This window comes from Ruditapes philippinarum, unplaced genomic scaffold, assembly GCF_026571515.1.
Source record: "Ruditapes philippinarum isolate M1 unplaced genomic scaffold, ASM2657151v2 ctg973_1_1_1_1, whole genome shotgun sequence".
In the NCBI taxonomy this organism is placed as follows: domain Eukaryota; kingdom Metazoa; phylum Mollusca; class Bivalvia; order Venerida; family Veneridae; genus Ruditapes; species Ruditapes philippinarum.
This window is the reverse complement of record NW_026865621.1, coordinates 284,616-307,751: the sequence shown is the minus strand read 5'-3', so window position 1 is coordinate 307,751 and position 23,136 is coordinate 284,616. Positions and strand designations below refer to the sequence as shown.

Sequence of the window (23,136 nt, the reverse complement as noted above, 5' to 3'; positions counted from 1 at the left end):
GTTACTAACTTATAAATAATATACTGACTTATAAATAACTACAAAGGAATTTCATATGGTCAACTCCCTTTCATTGTGCCAAGTTGAAGATAAAATTTAATGTTGCATACAAATGTAAAAAATGAAAATATATGTTAGGTTTTCACTGATTTTGATTCTTATGGAAAGATTAAATATTTTCTTCTTATTATTTGGGTTTTGACATGGTTTGTTATAATTATGACATTGGTTGGTCAAAGCAAAACATAATCTGAAAAGGATCATATTTAAAAATATATTGTTTATATCATATTGTTACATTGCGTACGTCACCCCTTTGCTCTGTAGAAAGGCCGAACATTTTGTTATCTGTGTTTAAAAGTCTCATCCTTAAAAGAATCCGCATATGGTGGCATAGATTGAAATCTTAAGATAATTCAAACCATACCTCCTTAAAAATCAACAGTAAAACAGCGATAAGAAGTTTCTCTTATATGGCTTCCCGTTGATATATAGAGGATATTGAATAAGTGTAGTTTAATACTTAATTTATTGAATAAAATCATATTATGCGAGCCTGTGGCGAGCATAATATTGTTTTATTCAACGAGTTCAATAAATTTAGTATTGAATATACACGAATATAATATTCTTTTTATCACATAATAATATAAAATAAGAACGATAAACTGTTAAAAAGAGTCATTTTTCATTGACGCGCTTATAGTGTAACGCTAACATTAGCGCTCTTTAACGTTTTAATGTTTTTATATAGCGTAAATGACGTCACGTCAAAGTGTTATTACAGTAATAAAAGCACTATACAGCAGGAATAGCTTTTGTCCGGTAAACTGATTGTCCGGTAAACATGTAGGATCCCAGTTGTGTAATATCGTTTTTATAAAATGACTTTATTACACTCCTGCGCCGCGGTTTATGTGATAACCCCAGAAATTAAATTAGTTTTCTGATATGTACTTATTCCCTTCTCTCACAACATTTGGTTCATTGTTATACACATTATGAGAATAGGTAACTCATATTCGAATTAGGTAACATCCTAAGCATACTTATAGAATTAATAGTTGATCAATCTATGCCAAAATTATTGATTTCATTTTTGATTTTTTTTAAATTGTATTATATTTATATGACCGTAAGCATTTTCATATCGGGAGGTAGCCATTGGTGTACCTTTTCTTATTTTGAAAGTTTTGATACCAAATATGCCAACATTTTGCTTATATAGGTATCCTAATTTCTTTATCTATACTCAAGTGCGCAATTTGTTTTGGTACATGTACATAGTTTATATATTTAACTATTTCAGAGATTTGTAATAGATGTACATTTTTTTTGTGATCTGGATTATTGTTCTTCCGAGACTTTTTCGTAAGATGAGCTATTCTAAGACTTTTGGGAAATCGGTTAATCTTGACATAATTTCAAATTTGTTCTATATTTTTTACGGAAAATTCTACCCGAGTAATAAAATGCATACGGCCTTTGTGGTCATTATCTACGCATCAAAACTCATAATCGGTGTAAAATAGCCGATTAACACATCGAGACCGTTATTGAGTTTATCATTTTTAAAAAGTTATTTTCAAACCACAAATAAGCGTACTTAATGTTCGTGAAGTTAGCCAGACAGCCGGAAGAGCCGGAACAGTCGGAACTCATTTTTGTCAACGCCGGCGGTTCCGGCTATGCAGGCTGGCTAGAGATGATAGGGTAAAACTTGTGCAAAAAAGACCATTGGCTAATTCCATAATGTAATGTCAAATTACTTATCACAGCGATCTCCCGCTTTACGGCTAGCCAGAAAAACAGAAATCAAGGCTACATAAGATGAAAAAAAATCCGACAGCAGATTGAAGAATAAATGTGTCGTGCATTGTGTGTCCGGGTGTCCGCGGGTATAGGTGTGTCCGTCGGGAATACTCTGGTATTTTGCAGACGTTGAGCCGAAAATCGTACTATACAGCTCATATCTGGCCAATTCCGGCTGGCCCCTGTGGGGACCAGACTCAATGCCGCAGAACCGGTAACTAATATATTCAACCTATCTTTAGTCAATGTCACCCTTTACCTGGTAAATTTATGAAATGGTTTTGTTCAGCTGTGAACTTGGAACAGTTCATTCAAAGTCTGGGAAATTGCTATTAGATATTTAATGTATTTGTACAAATGAGCTACCTGAGTGAGCAAATGGTCACTCTGTATGGATGTGACCTGGCTCTGTACTGGTGGCCTTTTTTAGGGTCATTAGTCCTGTTAGTTTTGTAAATGTCTATAGTAATGCCTAGCATAAACTCTTACGGTAGATTCATATGTTTTTCCCATACAAGTTAACATATAATAAGAAACACTAAGAGTAGGGTTAATCTTTACCCCAAGGGTAATAATTTATTTAACTTTAGCAGAGGACAATAAGGTTATGCTTTTACAAGTTTTGGGCATTATAGTTTCTAAATAAATATCTTTTGAATACAAGTTACTTCCTTAAATAAGGGAAAATATAAATAAAATAAATAATCCATTTTCACAGAAAGTCACCAGGCAAATTGATACAGTCAAATCTTTGTTTTGGTTGGGTTTCACATCACGCCAACACAATAAAGGACATGTGGAAACTTTCAAGCTTTACTGGTACCTCATTCCAGGTATAAAATATACAGACACTTCTTCTCTTGATTGTTTTCTATTGTTTTATATTCAATTTATTTGCAAACAACTAAGTTTATTGTTTTTTATTTTCTAACAAGATCAGACGTGGACAGCATGTTCACAAATAATATATCATTTCAGGAAACAATTGTCAAATTGTACTAAGTTACAATAAGCATTCAAAATGTTGAAAGTTTGTCAAGATCTAATTATCATAATTTTTTTTGTAACGAAGAAAATACATTGACTATAGGTTGCAAATAACTTAATTATATTCGCCGATAAAAGTTGTGTAACCTGTGTAATAAGTCTGTACCATATAAGAAAGAATCACATTGTCCGCCGTTACCGCAAAGCACAATTCACGTACATTGGCGTTACCTCATAAAAACGGCTTGAATCACATTTTAACAGTTTATTTTCAATATCACAAGGTTTTCTCACTTGCCTACCGAAAATTGAAATTATACGGAATAATATGTATTGTTGTACTTATAAGAGCCGAACAAAAATCAAAATCTCGCAAGCCATCATTTTTACGAATGATCTTAAAAAGTAAACAATTTCGTGGAAATAATCTTGATGAGGGATCAAGTTTGTATCAGCGGAAACAGTCATAGGACTTAATAAATAAACAGTTTGAAAATGAATTTTTAAGACGATGTTCTGTCAAAATGAAATACTGACTTTGATATTATTTTAAATCATAGAATGAAACACCATAATATGCATATCCTACAGTATTCAAATATTGAACATTTGGTCAAATCAAAACTATTTTTTATAAAAACACTTCTTGTGTTCTTGGATTAACAAATACCTTTACAAAGACGTATATGTCTGTGCTTCAGTGAATTGGTCAGCAAAATGGTTGTTTAGAGAACCGTCCCTCTGGCTAACTAATCTAGTCAAAAGTTCAATAACTTTTTCTTCTTTCTCAGCTCTCGACTTTTCTATATCAAGACGTGACTTTTCAATGTTTAACCTTTCTCCCTCAATGCGAAGTCTTTCCTTTTCAATGGATAAAATGTCGTCTGAAACTAGTTGACTTCCCGTCTTCTTTCGCTTTTTGTCAAGTGAAGGTGTTTTTTCTAAGCACCTCTTAAGAGATTGCACTTCAGGTTCTTGGTCGATTATAACCGTATCACCACTATCAGAATTCCCTGGCGTTTCATAAGTCTCTAATGTGCTGACAGCAAAAGCTGTTTCACTGTCGTCCGAGTTTGGATTTTCTTTTGGTTCTTCATTGTATATGTCAGAAAAATTCTGACTCGGACTCAGTGAACTTGGACTCCCACGCGTGTCCATCCCTTCAGGTAAACCAGAAACTACAACTTTTCCCAGAATAACTTATACCTTCTCTTCCCACAGACTTTAATCAGGCAAAGTGTCAATACCACCACCAGTTTTGGTTTGGCTTTTTTTTTCTTTTTAGATGCTTTGACCTTGACAGTGCTTGACCAATCATTCCATTTTCGCCGTATTTCGTCAACCGTACGAGTAACCTGAGAGACAGCATTGATCTTGTTTGTCACTTTGCCCCACGACTTATTCTTTTTCTCAAGAGAAATAGTATCAATAAATTTACCAAATAATGAATTTTTTCTCAGACCTACCTCATGACAAAGTATTTCAAGTTCATCTTTTTCAAAGCGTGGTCGCCTTTTACCTTTCTCTTCCATTATTATTTGTAGTGCAATGTACTCTATGTGTCTATGACAGATGTAACGATAATTTCTAGTTATGTAACAAAAACAATCATTAAAACGACTAACCTGTTTGTTACGCGATCGCTAACGCTTTCGTTAGCGTGATTTGTTCAGTATCGAGCGTACCCTCTTGTGATGTGACAACTGTTTAGCATCGTCTTTTGATATTAACAATAATCCTGTTCCACTTCTCTGCTAGGACATTGAACAGAACATCTATGGTTTCGGTCTGATAGTCGACGTTGAAGTATATCAAATAATTGTTTTGTTGTGTTTTAATCAGGGGATCTTGCTGTCCATTCCGTACACTCAATTACTTCCGTGTTCTAGTATTCGATGACAATCATGGGCGTAATCAACCATAAGATAAGTGTACAGTGTCTGGACAACATTCCAGCGGAAGGCTATACAAATAGTTGTAAGTATATCGTCTTCGTAACCATCAACATTGGCCCTTTTTTGATGACGTTAATTTCCGTACTGCCATAATAAGAAATGCCAGCCAATACTAAGTCTGACACACCCTCAAATCGGTCATGCTCAGCCACACAGCAGAAATGAATCGGCTCGTATGCGTTTATCATGAAAGTCTTACCTGAATTAAGGTTCATCTTTTAAGAAAGTATTACGGAAACGCTGATGTCCCATACGCACGTGCTGACGGGCAATTTCTTTAATCTGGTGCCCATGACTACGTTCATAAATCCTGACAAGTGTTACAGCAGAAAAAAAAACAGTGGCACCGCCGCAAAGTCAACATCAATTACACGTGGACGATATTGATATGTTCCGCAAAGAACATTCCTGGTGCCAATGTAAAAGTGTCACGTTTGTTTGCTCTTTAGGGACATAATTAATTGGTTTTTGTTAAGATTTGAAGTACCTTTTTATATTTCTGTAGAAGCAAATGATTTTAATGACACTTGACCGGTACAAAGTGCGACACATGTCCATATTTATCACTTTTTCGGTCTTGTTTATTTTAACAATTTTTATATGCCGTCTGTCCGTTAGCAATTTGGTTTCCGGAGCATAACTTAAGTTTAATTTGGCCCGCAGTCTTCAAACTTCATAGGATGATTGCCCATATTGGGTAGAAGACTCGAATTAATTTTGGGGTCACAAGGTCAAAGGTCAAGGTCACTATTACCTTAAAACTGAAATGGTTTCCGGAGCATAACTTAAGTTTCATTTGGCCCACAGTATTCAAACTATATAGGATGATTGTCCATATTGGTTAGAAGACCCCTATTGATTTTGGGGTCACCAGGTCAAAGGTCAAGGTCACTTTTACTTTAAAATTGAAAACAGTTTCCGCTCAATAACTTAAGTATTAATCAACCTACAGCTGTAAAATTTTATAGGATGAACAGCCATGTCCTATACATGACCCCTATTGATTTTAAGGTCATAAGGTCAAAGGTCAGGATCACAATGATCTTTACAATGAAAGTTGTGGTTTCTGGAGCATAACTACAACTTGATGTTGGTGCTTTGAAAAACAGCAACTGTATATATATATGAAGGTTCTTCAGCTATAAAGGAGGATTGCTTTTTTGAAGGAGGTAATACTGTACCTAATTTACATGTCTTACAAATGTTTCATTCTTTTCTAAAAAAAAAAAAACAAAAAAAAAAAAAAAAAACAAAAAAAAAAAAAAAAACAACACAATAAAAACACTTTCGGGCATATAATGCTATAATTAAAAAAATAAATATCAGGAAAATGCCCCATAATCTGTTTTATTTAGTTTTATTTACAGATTTTATAATTTGCAATTATAACCTAAGTTATAACACTTTCAACTAAAACAGTATTGTGTTAAATACTCACAGCATTTTTAATCTAAACTTGTTTCAGAACTTTTGTTGATGGAGAATGTATATCAGACACTTATTTCGCTTTCAATGCAAATTGATTTCTTCTAATTTATCATGTGTGAAATGTCTGAAGAAAGAACGAATTACATAAGAACTAGTCTTATGTACACAGACCTGACAAGAGAAGTATTATTTAAAGTGTTCAAATACTTGATAAAAAGTGAAGACATCACAGGCTTTCTCTCATCTCTAGAGGAGCAAAATATATTGAGGGAACTATTTAAAAAAAATGTCATAAACAGGTATGACTATGATCTGGTTTCTGGTCAAGTTTTGAATCTAGATAGATTCGATATTTCTCTTTTGATAAGAGTTATACTTAATTTGTGTAAAGATAATATACAAAAACAACAAAGCGGTTGGCAAACTAAACCACACCCGAAAGACGAAGGTCTTAGTGCTGATCTTCTTCGATTGAGAGATGTCAGAAACAAAATTATAGGTCATCGAGCGGATGCTAAATTGTCGGAGGCAGAGTATGAAAAGACGTGGGCAAAAATTAAAGCTATCTTGTTGAGAGTGGTTGAACGTGTTGACTCGAAACCTTGTGAAAACTTTGAACGAAGAATAAATAAATACAAACAAATAAATGTAGATACAGATAATGCTAGAGTGAAGAGGTTACTGGATGAATTGCCTAGCTACAAAAAAGAATTTGACCACCTTCAAGAAAAGGTCAATGCTTTCAAATTACGTATTATTTCACCAGTTACATATATTTCTCTCAAATATTTCAGTCTAAAACATATCAATATATTAAAGTGGAATTTATTTTACAAGCACTGTTAATTTCTACATATTTGTATGTTAGATTAATATTGTGACAACATTTAAACTTGTAGTCTTATTTGCATACTTGTAACTATACTTTCTAATGGGTCTGCTAGCAACTGTTACACAAGTCAAACTATCTAAATGATAATTTAACTAAACCCTGCACACTTTCTTCAATCCGATAAATGTAGTTATTTGCATTGAAATTCATTTTTAAGTGCCTTCTATTTCAGGTTGAAGAATTGAGTAGAAGATCACAGGGTTAGTATTAATAATTGTCCGGTTTTGCTTATTACATTGTTTTTTTCTTGGTGTGGAATAATATAATATTATCATGTATCATTTCTTTATTTATGTACTTATAAATTTACATGTCTTTCATTTTCTTTTCAATATAAATGGCTAATCACACCTCTCTCTCATTTTATTGTAGAGTTTCAGGTATATTTCCAAACAACACCCGAGAGATTTGTACGTTACATTAAACTTTTGTTCGATGGAGGGCATATCGTGTTATGTGGGATACTGGATAAAAAGTTGGGCGACAAAGACCTATCGGAATTTCTTGAAAAAAAGAAGGAAGCGCTGACTAGAAATATTGAAGAGAAATTTTTCAGTTGCCTCTTCCAACAAGAGTCTTGTTCCGATTATAAAAACTGGGATGTGTTTCTTCTGGCATCAGTTTTGCTGTTCATGTTTGATGATGATCAAAGTCAAAACGAAATCATGAATATAGGGCTCATCAAAAGTGTTAGGGTAAATTATGCTGTCCTTGCATTGCAGTCTCTTGATGCAGATGACTTTATGATCAATTGGACTGATCTTATCGTTTGCCTAAAAGATCTTTCAAGAAACATTGCTGAAGACGAGAGACTAAAGGTTGGACATCTTATTGAGCGTTATAAGAAAAAAGAAGAAGGAGGATGTGACGCTGAGGAGTATTTTAAACAGATTAAGGAATCTGGCGTTGAAGTGAAAACTTTGAACGATGTCTACAACGGTATATTTATTTATTTCTAAGAATGAGTATATTGCTGGGTAACCATAGATATTTTGATAGTATTTAATATAACAGGAAACACATGTATCTGCAATATTAAACATTTATTTTGTGATAAATTTACAACGTTCTGTGAACAATACACAAAATTATATAATAACAATCCTTTTTTGTAGAAACTATAACGGAATTGAAAGATAACCTGAACCAGTTGAGCCAAAAAGATATCACGTTCAAACAAAAACATGGTGAGTATATAAGAGATAAATTAGAATAAGACATTAAATAAGAATTTATCAATGTCTGCAATTTGTATACATAATACGATTTCACAAAAAGAGTTTAACAACACATATGCATATTATATGTATATATATCATCGCAGTTCAGTTTCTCTTCTGTCTCCTTTTAGTTTTTGAGTTTAAACTGCTGACAACATGTGAAAATGAAGAAATAAAGAAAAGAGCAGAAGTCTTACTCGAAAACAACCTGCAAGCTTCCATACAAAATTTAGATCAATCGTCAGATATTCTAAGAGGAGAAACAGACAAACTAGTAGCTAGCATTGCCACACATCCAGATGTGGAACCGGTTGAGGTTAAACAAAAGTGCATCATTTTGTCATTCAAATGTTCTACTCCTGGAGGCTTAGTGCACATTTTAGATAATATCACGCACGGCGATCAATTTAGAAGCACCTTTCGAAATATAGCTAATGAGCTGCATTACATATACGGATATGCTTTCCTCATACAGGGAAAGTGCACGCTTGAAAGTGTGTCGAGGGTTTCAAAGATGATAAATAAATGTAAGTACGAATATATAAAACCATATTACATATATTATTTTTAGTCTGTTAAAGGAACTCCACATATGTCAATGATGCTTTAAACATAAAATTTGAAATGCTTACATAGACTAATTGGTGCACTTAAAACAGGAAGATATGCAAAAAATAAAAAGAAAAAAACTCAGGAATAAATTGAAATCGTATTTTAGTGCTATTCTTATCCCGATTTGAGTGATAAGCGTTGGAATTCTTTTCAATTTTGGGTCATTTTTTTACAATCAGAATAATAATTTTGGAAAACGGGATGAGTGAGTGATTTGAAATTTTGCACCTTAGTTATTGATGTAGGCTTACATCAAATGGAACAGTTATATCCAAACAATATGTCCTGTCTCGTCATGTCAAAAAACCTCAATGAAGTTTCTTATTTCTGTATTAATTAAAGATTTCTTATTAATATAATCTGGGACCGAAAATATAAAACTTTGTTATTTTTGCCCCAGATATTGTACCCCAAATACATCAAGTGCTAATAAAATATTACGAGAAAAGAATTGTTTTTACAGCTACCACGAATGAAGCATCAAGCAAAGAAATAAGTATTCCGCTCGAGTGTTCATCTGTGGACGGAATTACTTCAGTACTATCTGCAAAAAAACAGGAAAAAACAACAAATAGTCTGAATAGAATTGCAGAACAGATGTCAGCGAAGTTCAATGAAACTATATCAATAAAACTGATTCCTGATATGATGGAATTTCGAAATGTGTGTAAAGATACAGGTACTGTACATCGGAAACTCATTTTGTTTTATGCGATTAAATCATTTTTAGTCAAACATTTTTCGAAGAAAATAATAGAGGTATTAATACAATTTATTTGTTTGGGCTGAGTTATGGCCTTTCAAATAAAAAAGCTTTTTTGTTTGTTGTCAGCTACACAGGAGCTTGTCCGGACTACTCTTCAGGTATATACTGATGCAATTTCATCAAAACATTTTTTAAAGAATTTCTCCCTACTTACTGAATGGAGCACACATGTTTACTTAAATTTTCAAAAATCTTGTATTGTGACTATGGAGTAAGAAAATTAACATAAACTAAAAGAAAAATGATTGGTGTAGTTAGTTTTATGTATAAGTTATCTGCTGTTTGAAATGGTCTAAGATTAAAAAAAATCCAGGACAGATAATTTGGAAATGAGGTAGATGAATCCATTTTTGAACATGAAATATTTTGTTTATCATATTCAGCTATTATTTTTGTGGAAAACCCTATAATGTACTAAATGATATATTATTATTTCAAATGTGTATACAGGTTTTTATCAAAAACGTTTTTGAATATCTTATAAAACTATATATTAATATTTATTTGTTTGTTTTTGCATTTTTTATTTGAAAGATTCAGAAGGATCAAGCTCACTTGGTAGTTATGAATTTGAGACAGAAGAACTAGTTCCTGTTAAAATTGGTAAAATACATCATAATTCAAGTATATAACAAAAATTGTTTCTTTATTTAAATGATGAAGACATTATCAAATGCAATATCAATGTGTATGTAACCTTCAAGAAACCTCTATTTATTATTGATTTGAACACTTTAATATGGTTTATAATCTAAAGAAAATTGAAGGAAACATACCTTAATGACAATTTATAACATTAATGAATATGTGTAATAATTACTGTATGCCATTTAATTTGTTTTGATATAATTAACTAGTTGAAATAAATAATAGTTAAAGCAGCATGCCTCCAGATTCATGCTAATTTTCATGAAAATTAAAAAAAGTATTCAAAAGTAAAGTAATTTACACATTGCACTAAATAGCTATGTTAATTACCGAAAAGAGGTAAAATATGCAAACAAAGACCTTACTGCATTAGTAATGCAATAGAAATATGGTGATGAAAAGTGAGAAAATAGTCGTTAATCGCATATAATTATTACTTGAATCTTGAATCATTTTACTTTTCTTAAAATATTAGTATATCTTTCTCAAGTTTTATTTTCTTGAGATATTTTTGTTTTTTTCTGGAAGCAAGCAGCTTTAACAATCGAATTGAAATGAATCACATTTAAAATTGAATGTTTTTATACAGCAAGTGCTATTTACTCATGTTTTTGAAATATTTCCTGCGTAGAAAATTACGAAAACTAAAAAGAAGAAAAAGCTTATTTCATTATTGACAACAATTGTACACTTGTGCTAAAACAGACAAAATTGCAGACGACGAAAAAACAGAGGAATCTGCACAGCAACTATTGTATGATGAAAAAATGAATGAATATGCAATAGAGAATAAAGAGTCAGAAGGGAACGTTCAAACAATCACAGACACCTTTCAGACTATTGACTTTGGACAGGTATTATCAAACTGTAAAAAATCATTGTTTTCACATAATATTATTTACTTGTTTTGATCAGTTCTTAAAATTCTTAATTGCAATGGAAGAGCCGGATTAAGTTAGCGCACCAAATAATTTCAGTTTGAATGTTGTTCCTTAAACATTTACATGTAGTATTTTACATGTATGTCGCTTTGGATTTGAACATACTTTTTAACAGTCCGTACAATATTCTAATGCCCGCCATAATATGGCTGGGGCATATAGTGTTACCCTGTTCCGTCATTCCCTCATCATCAGTTGCCGTTCATTATCTTGGCATCAGTTGCAAAAATTCAGCTCGAATTTGACGCATGGATATATCATAGGCAGATGGAGGGTCAAGTTCGAATTTCATCATGGCTCGATGGTTTTGACTTAGAAGTATGCCCCTTGAAGAAATTTTTAGTTTTCGTTCATTATCTTTCCAACACATTCAACTCAAAGTTGACATATGGATAGGTGAAAAAATGCCCAGGTTAAGTTTTAATATTGTTATGGTTCGATGAGTTATGTCCGTTTAAAATTTTCATTTTCTGTTCATTATCTCCTAAACAGTTGTACACATTCAACTCAAATTTAACACATGGATATCTCATAGGAATATGCAGGTCAAGTGTGAATTTGGTCAAGGTTAAATGATTTGTTTTCAGAGTAATTTAATTGTATCTTCAACTCAAAATTGACATATGGATCTGTTAAAGGATCAGTCGGATCAAGTACGAATTTAGTCATGGTTCGATGATTTTTTGGCAGAGTTATGTCCTTTTAACTTTAAAAAAATCCCTCAGTTTCCGTTCATTATCTCCCCAACAGTTGTTCACATTTAACTCAAATGTAACACATGGATAGGTCATATGAAAAAGCAGGTCAATTTCGAATTTGGCCATAGCTTTATGACAGAGCTACCCTTCTTTAACTTTGAAAGAAATAAGAAATTTTCAGTTTGTGTTATTATCTCCCCGAACAGTTGTACACCTTCAACTTGAACGCTTGAAAAAATAAGTTTCCACGATCATACTTTTGCAAAAATGTATGTATAAGGTTGCATGTGCAGGTATTTAACAGAAAATACAAGTCAAGTTCGAATTTGTTTTGCTCTGATGATTTATGACAGAGTTATCCTTCTTGAACTTAGAAAAATATGAAATTTTAGTTTATTCTCTAACTTTTGTAGGAATGTATGTCCGAGGTTGACATTGCATGTGCTGGTATTTTACCAGAAAATACAAGTCACGTTCTTATTTGGTCATGGTCAGATGTTTTTTTGACAGTTATCCCCCTTGAACTTCACAATATCTTGGCTACAAATATGCAATATCCAATTTGAAAAAGGTTAACACTGAATCGTTTCAGGGCTAGCACTTTGTATAAAAATGTTGTGTGTTAACATTGAAATGTTTAAGGGTCTTGTACTTAGAATGAAAAAATGGTGTATGCAAACAAATATGGAACTTAATATTATGACACCATTTGAAATTTTGGCTGCATGCAGGGGAATTTAAGGCGTTAAGACACATTCTAGTAACAATATAATTTTATTTTTTATAATTTTGCTTCTTACTACCTGCTGTGATTGTTTACCAGATTTTAAACGAAAACCGGTTATTTACAGTCGATGGGCGGATTCTGCTCAAGACCTTAAATTTGCTTTAGCTTTTGACGCCAAACTTGGTGTGTAGGAAGTTTATATCAAGAGGCAGCTTGGTATTACTACCCAAGTATCTGTGATCAAGGTCAATGTTACTGTTTCTAAATAAAGAGATTCCGCTAAATAGCTTGAGTTTGCTTAGGCCTATTGACTCCAAACTTGGTGTATGGATAGCTTATATCAAGAGGCAGCTTTGGATTGCTATCCAAGTATCTGTTATTAAGGTCATTGTCTCAGTTACTAAAAAAAAAATTCAGTTTCCGCATAATAACAAGTTAACTGTGTCCTATTGAAAGCAATTTCACTGCAATATTTCATTCCTTATTCCTGTTACATCAATACTTGGTAAATGAGCATTAGGGTGCTTCTTGTTTCATAAATTTTTTATCTTTAAAGTATACATCCTTAAAGATCATTTATAGCATTTATAATATTGCATACTTAAAACAATGAGAAAACATGATTTAAAAAGAAATAGTTTATTTTATAATTTCAATGTAATTCAAATTTACTTCAGAATCGTATTGAGGATGTGATACTTGGTGAGAAAAGGACAAAGAGCGAATTAGGTATGTCACACTGCTAACTTGTTAAACTATGAGTGTATCGGTAAACATGCTTTGTCAATTTAATCAGCTTGTAAAATGATGTGGTCAGTGTTTTCAATTTTACCTGTCAAGTGTGTGTAAGTGTGCGTGCGTGCATGCATGTATGTGTGTGTGTGTTGGTGCGTGCGTGCGTGCATGTATGTAGATTATATATTGAACTTAAAAAATCAAATTGTTAAAAATCACATGTCCGATTTCAAGCAAACTTGTCAGAATTGTTACTTGGGTGAAGGACTTCGAAAGTTGTTCAAAGAATTTGATTCCATGAGGAAATCTGGTTGCCATGGCAATCAAAAGCAAATATAAGAATTCATTTTTAAAAATCAGTTTCTTAAGAACCAAAAGGCCTAGAGCAAAGATTTTGCATAAGGCATATCTGGTGGACCTCTTCCAAGATTGTTCAAATTATAGCCCTAGGGTCAAAATTGGTCCTGCCCCAGGAAAATGTGTTTTCGATATATTTATATAGTAAACTTTTTTAATTTTCTTTTTTTGCTCACTTGACCATAAGTGGTCAAGGTGAGGTATAGTGATGGGTCTTTATCCGGCGTTCGTCGTCATGCTTTGTGTGTGTCGTGCTTCATCAACATTTAGGTTGTTAACACTCTAGAAGTCACAGTTTTGGTTGTATCATAATCACATTTTGTCAGAATGTTTGTCTGAATAAAATATATACCAAGTTCGAATATGGGTCATTTTGGGTTGAAAACTAGGTGACAAAAAGTTTGTTAACACTCTAGTGGCAACTGTTTTGACCACAATTTCCTGGCAATTGTTCAGGAAGGTTGTTTATTTGATTTATAGGTCAAGTTGAATATGGGTCACTTTGGGTCGAAAACTAGGTCACACTATGGGAAAAACCTTGTTAACACTCTAGAGCCTACTGTTTTGGTCCAAAATCAAACTTTGAAATTGGCCAGTAAGGTTGGTTTGGTGTTTTTAAAGGTCAAGTTCGGATAAAGGTTTCCTGGGGTAAAATTAGGTCACACAGCGCAAATATGGAAAAACTTTATTAACACTCTTGAAGCTACTGATTTGATTTTTTTTTGACAATGGTGAGAAAGATTTTTTTTGGCAATTTCTTGGTCTAGTATAATTATGGGTTACCTGCGGTCAAAAACTGGGTCACACAGCCCCAATATGGAAAAACCTCGTTAACACTCTATGGGACACTGTTCCAGTCCAAATATTCAGGAAATTTGGACTGAGCCTTCATAATCAGGTGAGCGATATAAGGCCTTAATGGTCCACTTGTTTAAAAGGTCCTAGAGCTCAGATATTTAGCATGAAACTTTGTCTTGGGAAGTTCTATAAGCATTGTTCAAATCAAAGCTTTGGGTCCAAATTAGTCCCGCCCTATTGGGTCATTGATTTTCCTTAAATGTATATAGTAAAAATTGTCTTCTTTTATACTATAGAGTATAATTCAAAATTGACCCTTTGACATAACATCCCTAGTTGTCATATCGCCCACACATATAGCTTGGCTTCACGAAATGGCCACAAGAACTATAAATAGAAAATTATTGTCTGGCTTTCACAGGTCAAATTGCTGGTGGGATTTCAATGAAACTTCACATAATTGATCAGTACCATCCCTTGTAGTTGTGCATATCTATGGCATATTCCGCTTTGCTGCACAAAATGGCTGTCAGAGATAAATATTCAAATCTTGTTTTAGTAAAATTTGTTTAGACCATTTCTCTTACACTTCTACTGCAATAAATTAAATTTTAGGAATTATATTTATCAAAGGTGGAGACGTATATTACAGGTATTTTGCATATATTGCCGATTTTAGGTCAAAGCTTCCATTCGGGGGCATAAGTCACTTTTCAGTGACAGCTCTTGTTTTGCATTTTTATTCTGACCAATTAGAATTAAAATAAAAGGTAAAGCTGACAATTATTTGGAGCATTATCACCATTGTTGATATTTGAAATAGAAGTTTTCATTTCAACAGCATGTCATTTCTTTAAGTTGATTATTTTTTAATCAAGTTTATGATTTCATCGCAGAGGAAGAGCAAAGGATACAAAAACAGATAAAAATGTTACATGACTATGGAAGACAAGATGAAGGTATTTTATTTGATATAATTGTGATCGTTCACCATAATAAAGTGAAACAGTATTAAAATATGTTGAATGATAATGCTAAGAATATCAAGAAGGTAAATGACTTTTTTGTGAATCAACCATAAAATTATGGAAACAATATAATATATTTTATAAAGATATTATATTTTATAAAAATATTTCATATGATAAAGCTTTATACACTTAATATAATATGAATGAAACAGCAGAATTGATCAGATATTCATCGTCATGACATTTAAAGAGTTGCCGTCTGCATATTTTACTGTGATAAGAGACTGATTTCTACGTGAATTTTGAATTCACCTACATATCCTTGACATGTTGCATTGGTTTTAAAGCAGCATGCCTCCAGATGTGCGAAAATTTATTATATTTCAATAAATCAAACTTGTGAAAAATATACTTGGATTTTAGGTCATGGAAAAGTAGAAAGATTCAAGATTCATGTAATATTTTACATGTTATGAGCCAAAAATAGTGAAATTTTCATAATGTATAACTATTATATTTCTACTGTGTTACTAAAACAGTAAGGGATATTTTGCATTTTTTGACCTCTTTATTTTTTGTAATAAACGTGGGAAGGCTCAAGTGTCATTGATAATGTGTATATTGCTTTCTTTAATTTTATATACAATATTATACATTTAATTTCATTTTCAAAATTTTTCATGAAAATAGGCATTAATCTGGAGGCGTGCTGCTTTAAGAGAGGGCACACAGTGGTTTAGTAAAAAAATGTAGCATCAGGCCCAGTGTTCACTAAATCTTAGTGAATATTGGGCTTCTATAGGCTGTGTAGGACATGAACTGCACTTTTATTTCCCTGGTGATGTTTGAATATATGACAAATGGATTAATGGGAAAATATACATAAGGATAATAGCATTAATTTCACGCAACTTGTATATGTCTCTATATTAGCTATCTAGCTATGCAGAATAGCACAGTTTTAATAACCACTTGTTAGGTATCTTATGATTGTTTTTATCGGTGTATATGTCATGATGGTTTTAAGAAAACTTTCATTAATTTTTAATAAATGTAAGTTGACGAAACATTAAGCAAATATTAACCCCTCATCTTTTAAGTACGTCAAATTGCTTTACAAGATGAAATATCATATTTCATCTATCAAACGGTAACTCTCATTCCATGAATAACCATAAACAGCTTTCAATACCTTGTATTTATATGTACTTTGTATGTACTTTATATAACTTTTCAAAATTTCGATAAATTGTTATATTGTATGAGTTAATTTCATACAACCAGAAAATAGGTACATGTATTGTGAAAAATAATGAGAATATACACTAACTACATGTATATGTATTTGTTTACAGTAAAAATATACCAAGGCGTCTCTTCTTTGCAGACAGAGGAGGTTACTGTTTTCTTATAGCACACTTTATTGGTTATTGTTTTATACAGCACTCTTTTGTGGTTACTGTTTACATATAACATTCTTTAGTGATTACGGTTTTCATACAACACACTTAACTGAACTGGTTATTATTTTCATACAGTACATTTAAGTGGTTATTGTTTTCATATAACACATTTACTTGTTACTATTTTCATACAGCACACTTTAGTAGTTACTTTTTTCATACAACACACTTAAGTTGGTAACTGTTTTCATCCGACACACTTTAGTGGCTATTGTTTTCATCCAACACACTTTATTGATTATTGTTTTCATGCAGCACACTTTAGTGGTTATTGTTTTCATACAATACATTAAAGTGGTAACTATATTCATACAAAAACTTTAGTGATTACCTTTTTCAACAGCAAACATAAGTTGTTACTGTTTTCATTCTACATTCTTGAGTGGTTATTGTTTTCATACAGCAAATCTGACAGGTTACTGTTTTCATACAGTACACTTTAGTGGTAACTCTTTTCATACAACACACTTAAGATGGTTTCTCATTGCATCTAAAGTGGTATTTTTTTCAATTGTACAGCACACTTGAGTAGTTACCGTTTTCATATAGCACACGTTATTGGACATTGTTTTTATACAACACACTTTAGTAGTTACTGTTGTCATGCAGCACAATTGAGTGGTAACTGTTTTCATTATATCACACTTTCGTGGTTATTGTTTTCATTCAACATACTTTAGTGTTTTCTGTTTACTTTTTTGTAATTGTTTTCATACAATACGCTTAAGCGGTTACTGATTTTTTTTAATTAAAAAAACACAATTTAATGTTTATTGTTTTCATACAGCAAAATCTAGTGGCTATCGTTTTCATGCAGCAAACTTGAGTGCATACTGTTTTCCTGCATCACACTTAAATGGTTACGTTTTTCATACAGCATACTTTAGTTGTTACTGTTTTCGTACAGTGCACTTGAGTGATTACTGTTTTCATACAGCACATTTTCGTGGTGACTGTTTTCCTACATCAAACTTAAGTGGTGACTGTTTTCATACAGGATACTTAAGAGGTACTTTTTTCATACAACACACTTAAATGGTTACTCTTTTCATATACCACACTTTAGTGGTGACTGTTTTACTACATCACACTTTCGTGGTTACTGTTTTTTATATAAGACACTTTAAGGGTTATTATTTTCATACTTCACACTTGAGTGGTTACTGTTTTCATACAACACACTTATGTGGTTACTCTCTTCATGCAGCACACTTGAGAGTTACTGTTTTCATATAACACACTTTTTAAATTAGTGGTTACTGTTTTCATACAACATACTTGAATGGTAACTATTTTCATACAGAGCACTTTAGTAGTTACTGTTTTCTTACACCACACATAAACAATATAAAAGAAAATCAGCTATCAGACACAACTATAAACATGTCATTGGCATTATTGTTAAATTCAAGAAATTAAATAAACAATCCTTTGAGAGCAATAAAAACAAGGTAAACTTGATAATTTAGACTCTGTTTGATTGGGTCTGTTCATGACAGACAATGTAATTGGCAACATCTATCACACCTTTTAGTACCGGCTAAGTAGAATTCAGTCCTCAACTTTAAACGTTTTGCAATCAATGATCCAAAAGGACCTAAAAATAACACTGAAATTAAGTAAGGTGATTTTACGGCTGCCATACAATACTTGAAACGTGCTGTTGCAGGCTGGGTTTGATTGAGCCTGTTCATGAGAGTTACTGAAAAGTTACTGTCTACGCCCTTAAGAACCTAGTATAACTATTAAATATCCTATCCGCAAGGAAAAGTTTTGCTTTTGTCGTCCAAATGTAAGCTCTTCTTATTTCCCGTGATGTATTTAAGACCAAACTTGAATTATTTTTTTAATATTTTACTCAAAATCATATACAAGAGCAGTCAATATCACAATGTGCTCAGCTATTTTGTGTTTAAAAGTTTTAAAAAATGAGCATAATATTGTAAACTAGAAATGTGTATATAGGACACGGGTGTCCCCACACCGATTTGTCAATCTTATGTTTTAGATCAAATATTTTTTGGCTATAATTGCCCAAGTTGAAAACTAAAAATATTTTTTTAAGTAAAGGGCAAATATTACAAATACTGAATAAATCCACAAGAAAACCCCAATATGGATAAGTACACATGCTGACCAACATTCTTGTAAACTTCAGGCCTACAGGTCAAATACTTGTTGAGTAATGTGCAACACAATTTTAATATTGTAAATTTTACAAAGTCAAGGGCAATAACTCTAAAAACACTAAAAATATCCACACGAAAATACCCAGGTGCACAGCTACACATGCTGAACAACATTCCTGTAAGGTTTTATGACTCTAGGTCAAATACATTTTAGTTACGTGCGACACAAGTTGAAAATTGGAAATTTTTACTAAGTCAATGACAATAACTCTATAAATACTAAATATATCCACACAAAAATACCCAGGTGCACAACTTCACATGCTGATCAACATTCCTGTAAGGTTTCATGAGTCTAGGTCAATTTTGAGTAACGTGCGACACAAGTTGAACATTGCGAATTTTAACTAAGTCAAGGGCAATAAATCTAAAAATACTAAGTATATCCGCATGAACTGCACCACTACACATGCGGATCAACATTCCTGTAAGGTTTCATGACTATAGTTGGGGTACAAAACTGTTGATACAGTGACCTCCTTCGGTACACAGATCGAAATTTTGATAGTGAACAAGTGGCTAAAGTCTCAGAGCCATATGTCGTTGGAAAAGTGCAATTTTCTGTGGTTGTACACAAACTTTAACGTAAATATAAGTCGAATTAGAAACATAATTCTGTAAAAACGCTTGATAGAGTTACCTCCTGTGTACAGGTTGGGGGCATAATCCAAATGTTTATGGAATTTTGACAATATTTAAGGGAGTACACATTCTTTAACGGCAATTCTGAGACGAAAAAGAGGCATATTTTGTCAATATGCTTGATACAGTGACCTACTCCTGTGTACAGTTTGGGGGAATGATGATGAACAATCATACTCAGTTTATTTTTAATGCATACTTTTACGAGGTATGATCAAAAACTTCATGGCCCGATATACTTCTAGCTACTACACTGACATTTACACACAATACGTCGATACCGATATCTTATTGAAGATAACTGACACACGAGTTTCACGCGGTTTTACACAGACTAAGTAACATAAAACTTTGATTAGTAGGGGGTTGTGTCATTCAGACCAATTTGAAAAATTTGAAATCAAAGCCGTCATTAGGTACCTCTGTTAGAGAGGAATGTCCCCTAAAGAAATCCATGGAGACTTCACGGATAAACTTGGGAATGAGTCCCCTTCCTATCGCACTGTGAAAAAAATGGGCTGCTCAATTTAAGAGGGGCAGGGAAAGCACTGGAGACGATTAGCGGCCTGTACGTTCAAACTAGGGTACCAACGATGAAACTGTCGAAGCTGTGCACGATTTGGTCCTTTGCGACAAAAGGCGAGATAGCGAAGCATTGCTAGGGCAGTGGATATAAGCTTTGGTTCAGTTCAAGCAATTCTGACTGATGTCTAAGGCATGTCAATGTTTTCGGCAAGATAAGTCTCCAGACAGTTGACTGACGACTATAAACGGACAAGGCTTGACATTTTAAGAAATATTTTGTCTCGCTACGAGGATGAACCTGATTTTATCTACCGGATCGTAACTCGGGATTAAACATGGGTCCATCACCTCGATCCAGAATCCAAAAAAAAGCGCATGCAGTGGAAGCATCTTTGCTCACCCCCTCCGAAGAAATACAATGCGTTGCCATCAGCAGGGAAGATGATGGCTTCAATTGTTTGGGATAGTCAGAGGATAATCATGATTGACAATCTTGAGCAAGGTCGAACTATAAACGATACGTATTATGCAGAAGAATTGAAACGTCTGAGTGAAGAAATCGTAGGAAAAAGGAAGGGCAAACTGACTCAAGGCGTTCTGCTTCTACACAACAATGCGCCATGTTGCGATGGCTGTTGCAACTGACTGCGGCTTTGAAATTCTTTCCCATCGCCCATATTCATCGGAGTTGCCCCCCCCCATGAATTTCTACATGTTTCCAAAAATTAAAACCAAACTTCGTGGTAGACGTTCTTGCAGCAATGAAGGTGTCATGGAGGAGGGTCAATGAGTCCTTTGAGGACCAAAATAGAGAGTTCTCTTTTGAGGGGTTAAACAAGTTGGAGCAAAGGTAAGCAAAGTGCATTGATGTAGAGGGCGATTATATTGAAAAATAAGACTATAAGTAGGTTTCTCTGACTACCGGAAATAAATCGGGCCAATAATTTTTTTTTATCAATCCTCGTACGTCTAAACTTTATTTGTACTATGTTCTTAAGAGTGAGTGTTATGTTTCAGTCTTTTCGTTTAATACTACTTAGACCAAACCAGACAATTTCTCATAAAGTGTTGCTTTACATTTTTCAAATAATACGCTGTTGATTCAACATGGTAGTAAACAAATATGAGTAAGTATAGATAGCAAACGACAACCGATTCTTCCTAAAGGAGCTGTATATCTACGTTTCAAATAAGACAACTTTTCTTCTTTTACGGTTTCCTTTACCCAAAAGATCAAGATCACGGAAAGAATAAACCTTGTGTATTTGTTTTATAGTATTAAGTGTTGTAAAAGTCTTTTTCCGACCCATAATTTCTACATGCATAACAGGGTTTCAGTTTAAACTGGTAAACATGATTATCATAAAGGGATAACGTATCGCACAAAAGAACCAGGTCTTAAGTTCAAAGGTCAATGTTATAGCAAGGGATTGAACTTATGTAATTTAGTATATAAAATTCTAATATTTTTTTAAAGGATTGTTTAAAATAATAAGAAGTAAACTAGAAATATTTTTCTTCTGCGTAGTTAATAGAATATACTCAACTAGTATTAAAGCATACAGTTTGATTAAAGGTTTATACCTAAATAAGGTTTTCTTCCACAGAGATGTGATTTCCACCCTTTTGTTCTGCCTTCAAATTTTCTTAGAAAGCTTTGCTTCATCCATTCAAACAAACCGTCCTTTACGGATAGATATTAGACATATTATCAAAATATCGTGCTGTCCTTTGAAGTAATACAAATTATTGATTTTTGTAGGAAAAATTAAGGTAATTTGAAACAAATGAACTGGAAATAAAAGACTTAATTTTTGTGTGCTAGATTGTTTGGCAGTTCCCCTGCCGGCAGTATGTTTGTTGAAAATTAACTATAAAGTATATGTTTCCCAGTGGTTAAAATAAGAAAATAGATAAATACAGAATCCCTAAAGAAAGCCCAACACGGCAAAATTGAAAATGTTGCAGGCTCGGTTTGATTGAGCCTGTTCATGGACGGTACTGGAAAGTGCAAGTTACCGTCCACGCCCCCTAGCACCGGCTTAAGCAGAGTTCAACATTTAAACATGAAATAGTAAAATTTTGAATTTAGAAACATCCGCAGATGTGTTCATACGGCGGTTACCATGGAACCTTCAATGTGACACTTCCGTGCCATTCCATGAAAAGCGGCGTATGGTCCCCAAGTAATAAAACGCGTGTGCCCTAAACGAGAAAACAATGGGCGGAACTAAATAAAATGGAATTTTGAAAGGGATCAGAGGTTATGAAGCCTGCGTATCACAGATAAGACGTCAAAAGACAAATTTAAAAAGCAGGCAACATATCCTAAGGGTGATTCAACATTATTCAAGTAGGAATATTGGAACCACCCAACTAGAAAATGCCGAAAAGTTGAAACTAAGAATACCACAAGCACAACAATAATGTCGTGCTGAACGATCTTCAAGGATCGAAAATATAACATCATTGATTAAATGTACGGGGAGACTTTTTACAGCCGACTTTCAACAACCTCATCACTTTCAAAATTGTGAAAGCTTGCTGATGACTGGCTGATTGAAATATACTAATGCGTAGCGTATTTATTGAACTGTTTTTTTATATATAGGATTGGCCTTTAAATCTACGTTTAATAAAGCCCGTTTCATCAAAATTCCATCGTGTATCTAAATATCTCTTTAAACGATTCGCTATGCACTCGGGTAATATTTTATAAACGCGATTCAAAACAGTAATAAATTGGCAGTCTCCTGAAAAGATTTCAATC

The 23,136-nt window shown here is 33.2% G+C and overlaps 1 protein-coding gene across 1 annotated transcript; it reads left to right on the top strand.

The window, feature by feature from the left end:
* Positions 1 to 6,234: 6,234 nt before the first annotated feature.
* Positions 6,235 to 15,591, top strand: LOC132729771 (uncharacterized). The gene is made up of 11 exons (XM_060715592.1): positions 6,235 to 6,914; positions 7,247 to 7,274; positions 7,447 to 8,013; positions 8,190 to 8,261; positions 8,426 to 8,821; positions 9,370 to 9,585; positions 10,207 to 10,275; positions 11,026 to 11,174; positions 12,373 to 12,432; positions 13,364 to 13,415; positions 15,473 to 15,591. Exons 1-11 carry the CDS (start codon positions 6,294 to 6,296, stop codon positions 15,589 to 15,591), a joined length of 2,349 nt encoding a protein of 782 aa, XP_060571575.1. The 5' UTR covers positions 6,235 to 6,293.
* Positions 15,592 to 23,136: the final 7,545 nt, after the last annotated feature.

Bases quoted from the DNA above. Each gene is read 5' to 3' on its own strand.
- LOC132729771 (XM_060715592.1), top strand. From the start codon at position 6,294: ATGTGTGAAATGTCTGAAGAAAGAACGAATTACATAAGAACTAGTCTT. The intron at 11,175-12,372 runs GTATTATCAAAC...TAACTTTTGTAG, and splicing joins AGACTATTGACTTTGGACAG to GAATGTATGTCCGAGGTTGA. The intron at 13,416-15,472 runs GTATGTCACACT...ATTTCATCGCAG, and splicing joins AAGGACAAAGAGCGAATTAG to AGGAAGAGCAAAGGATACAA.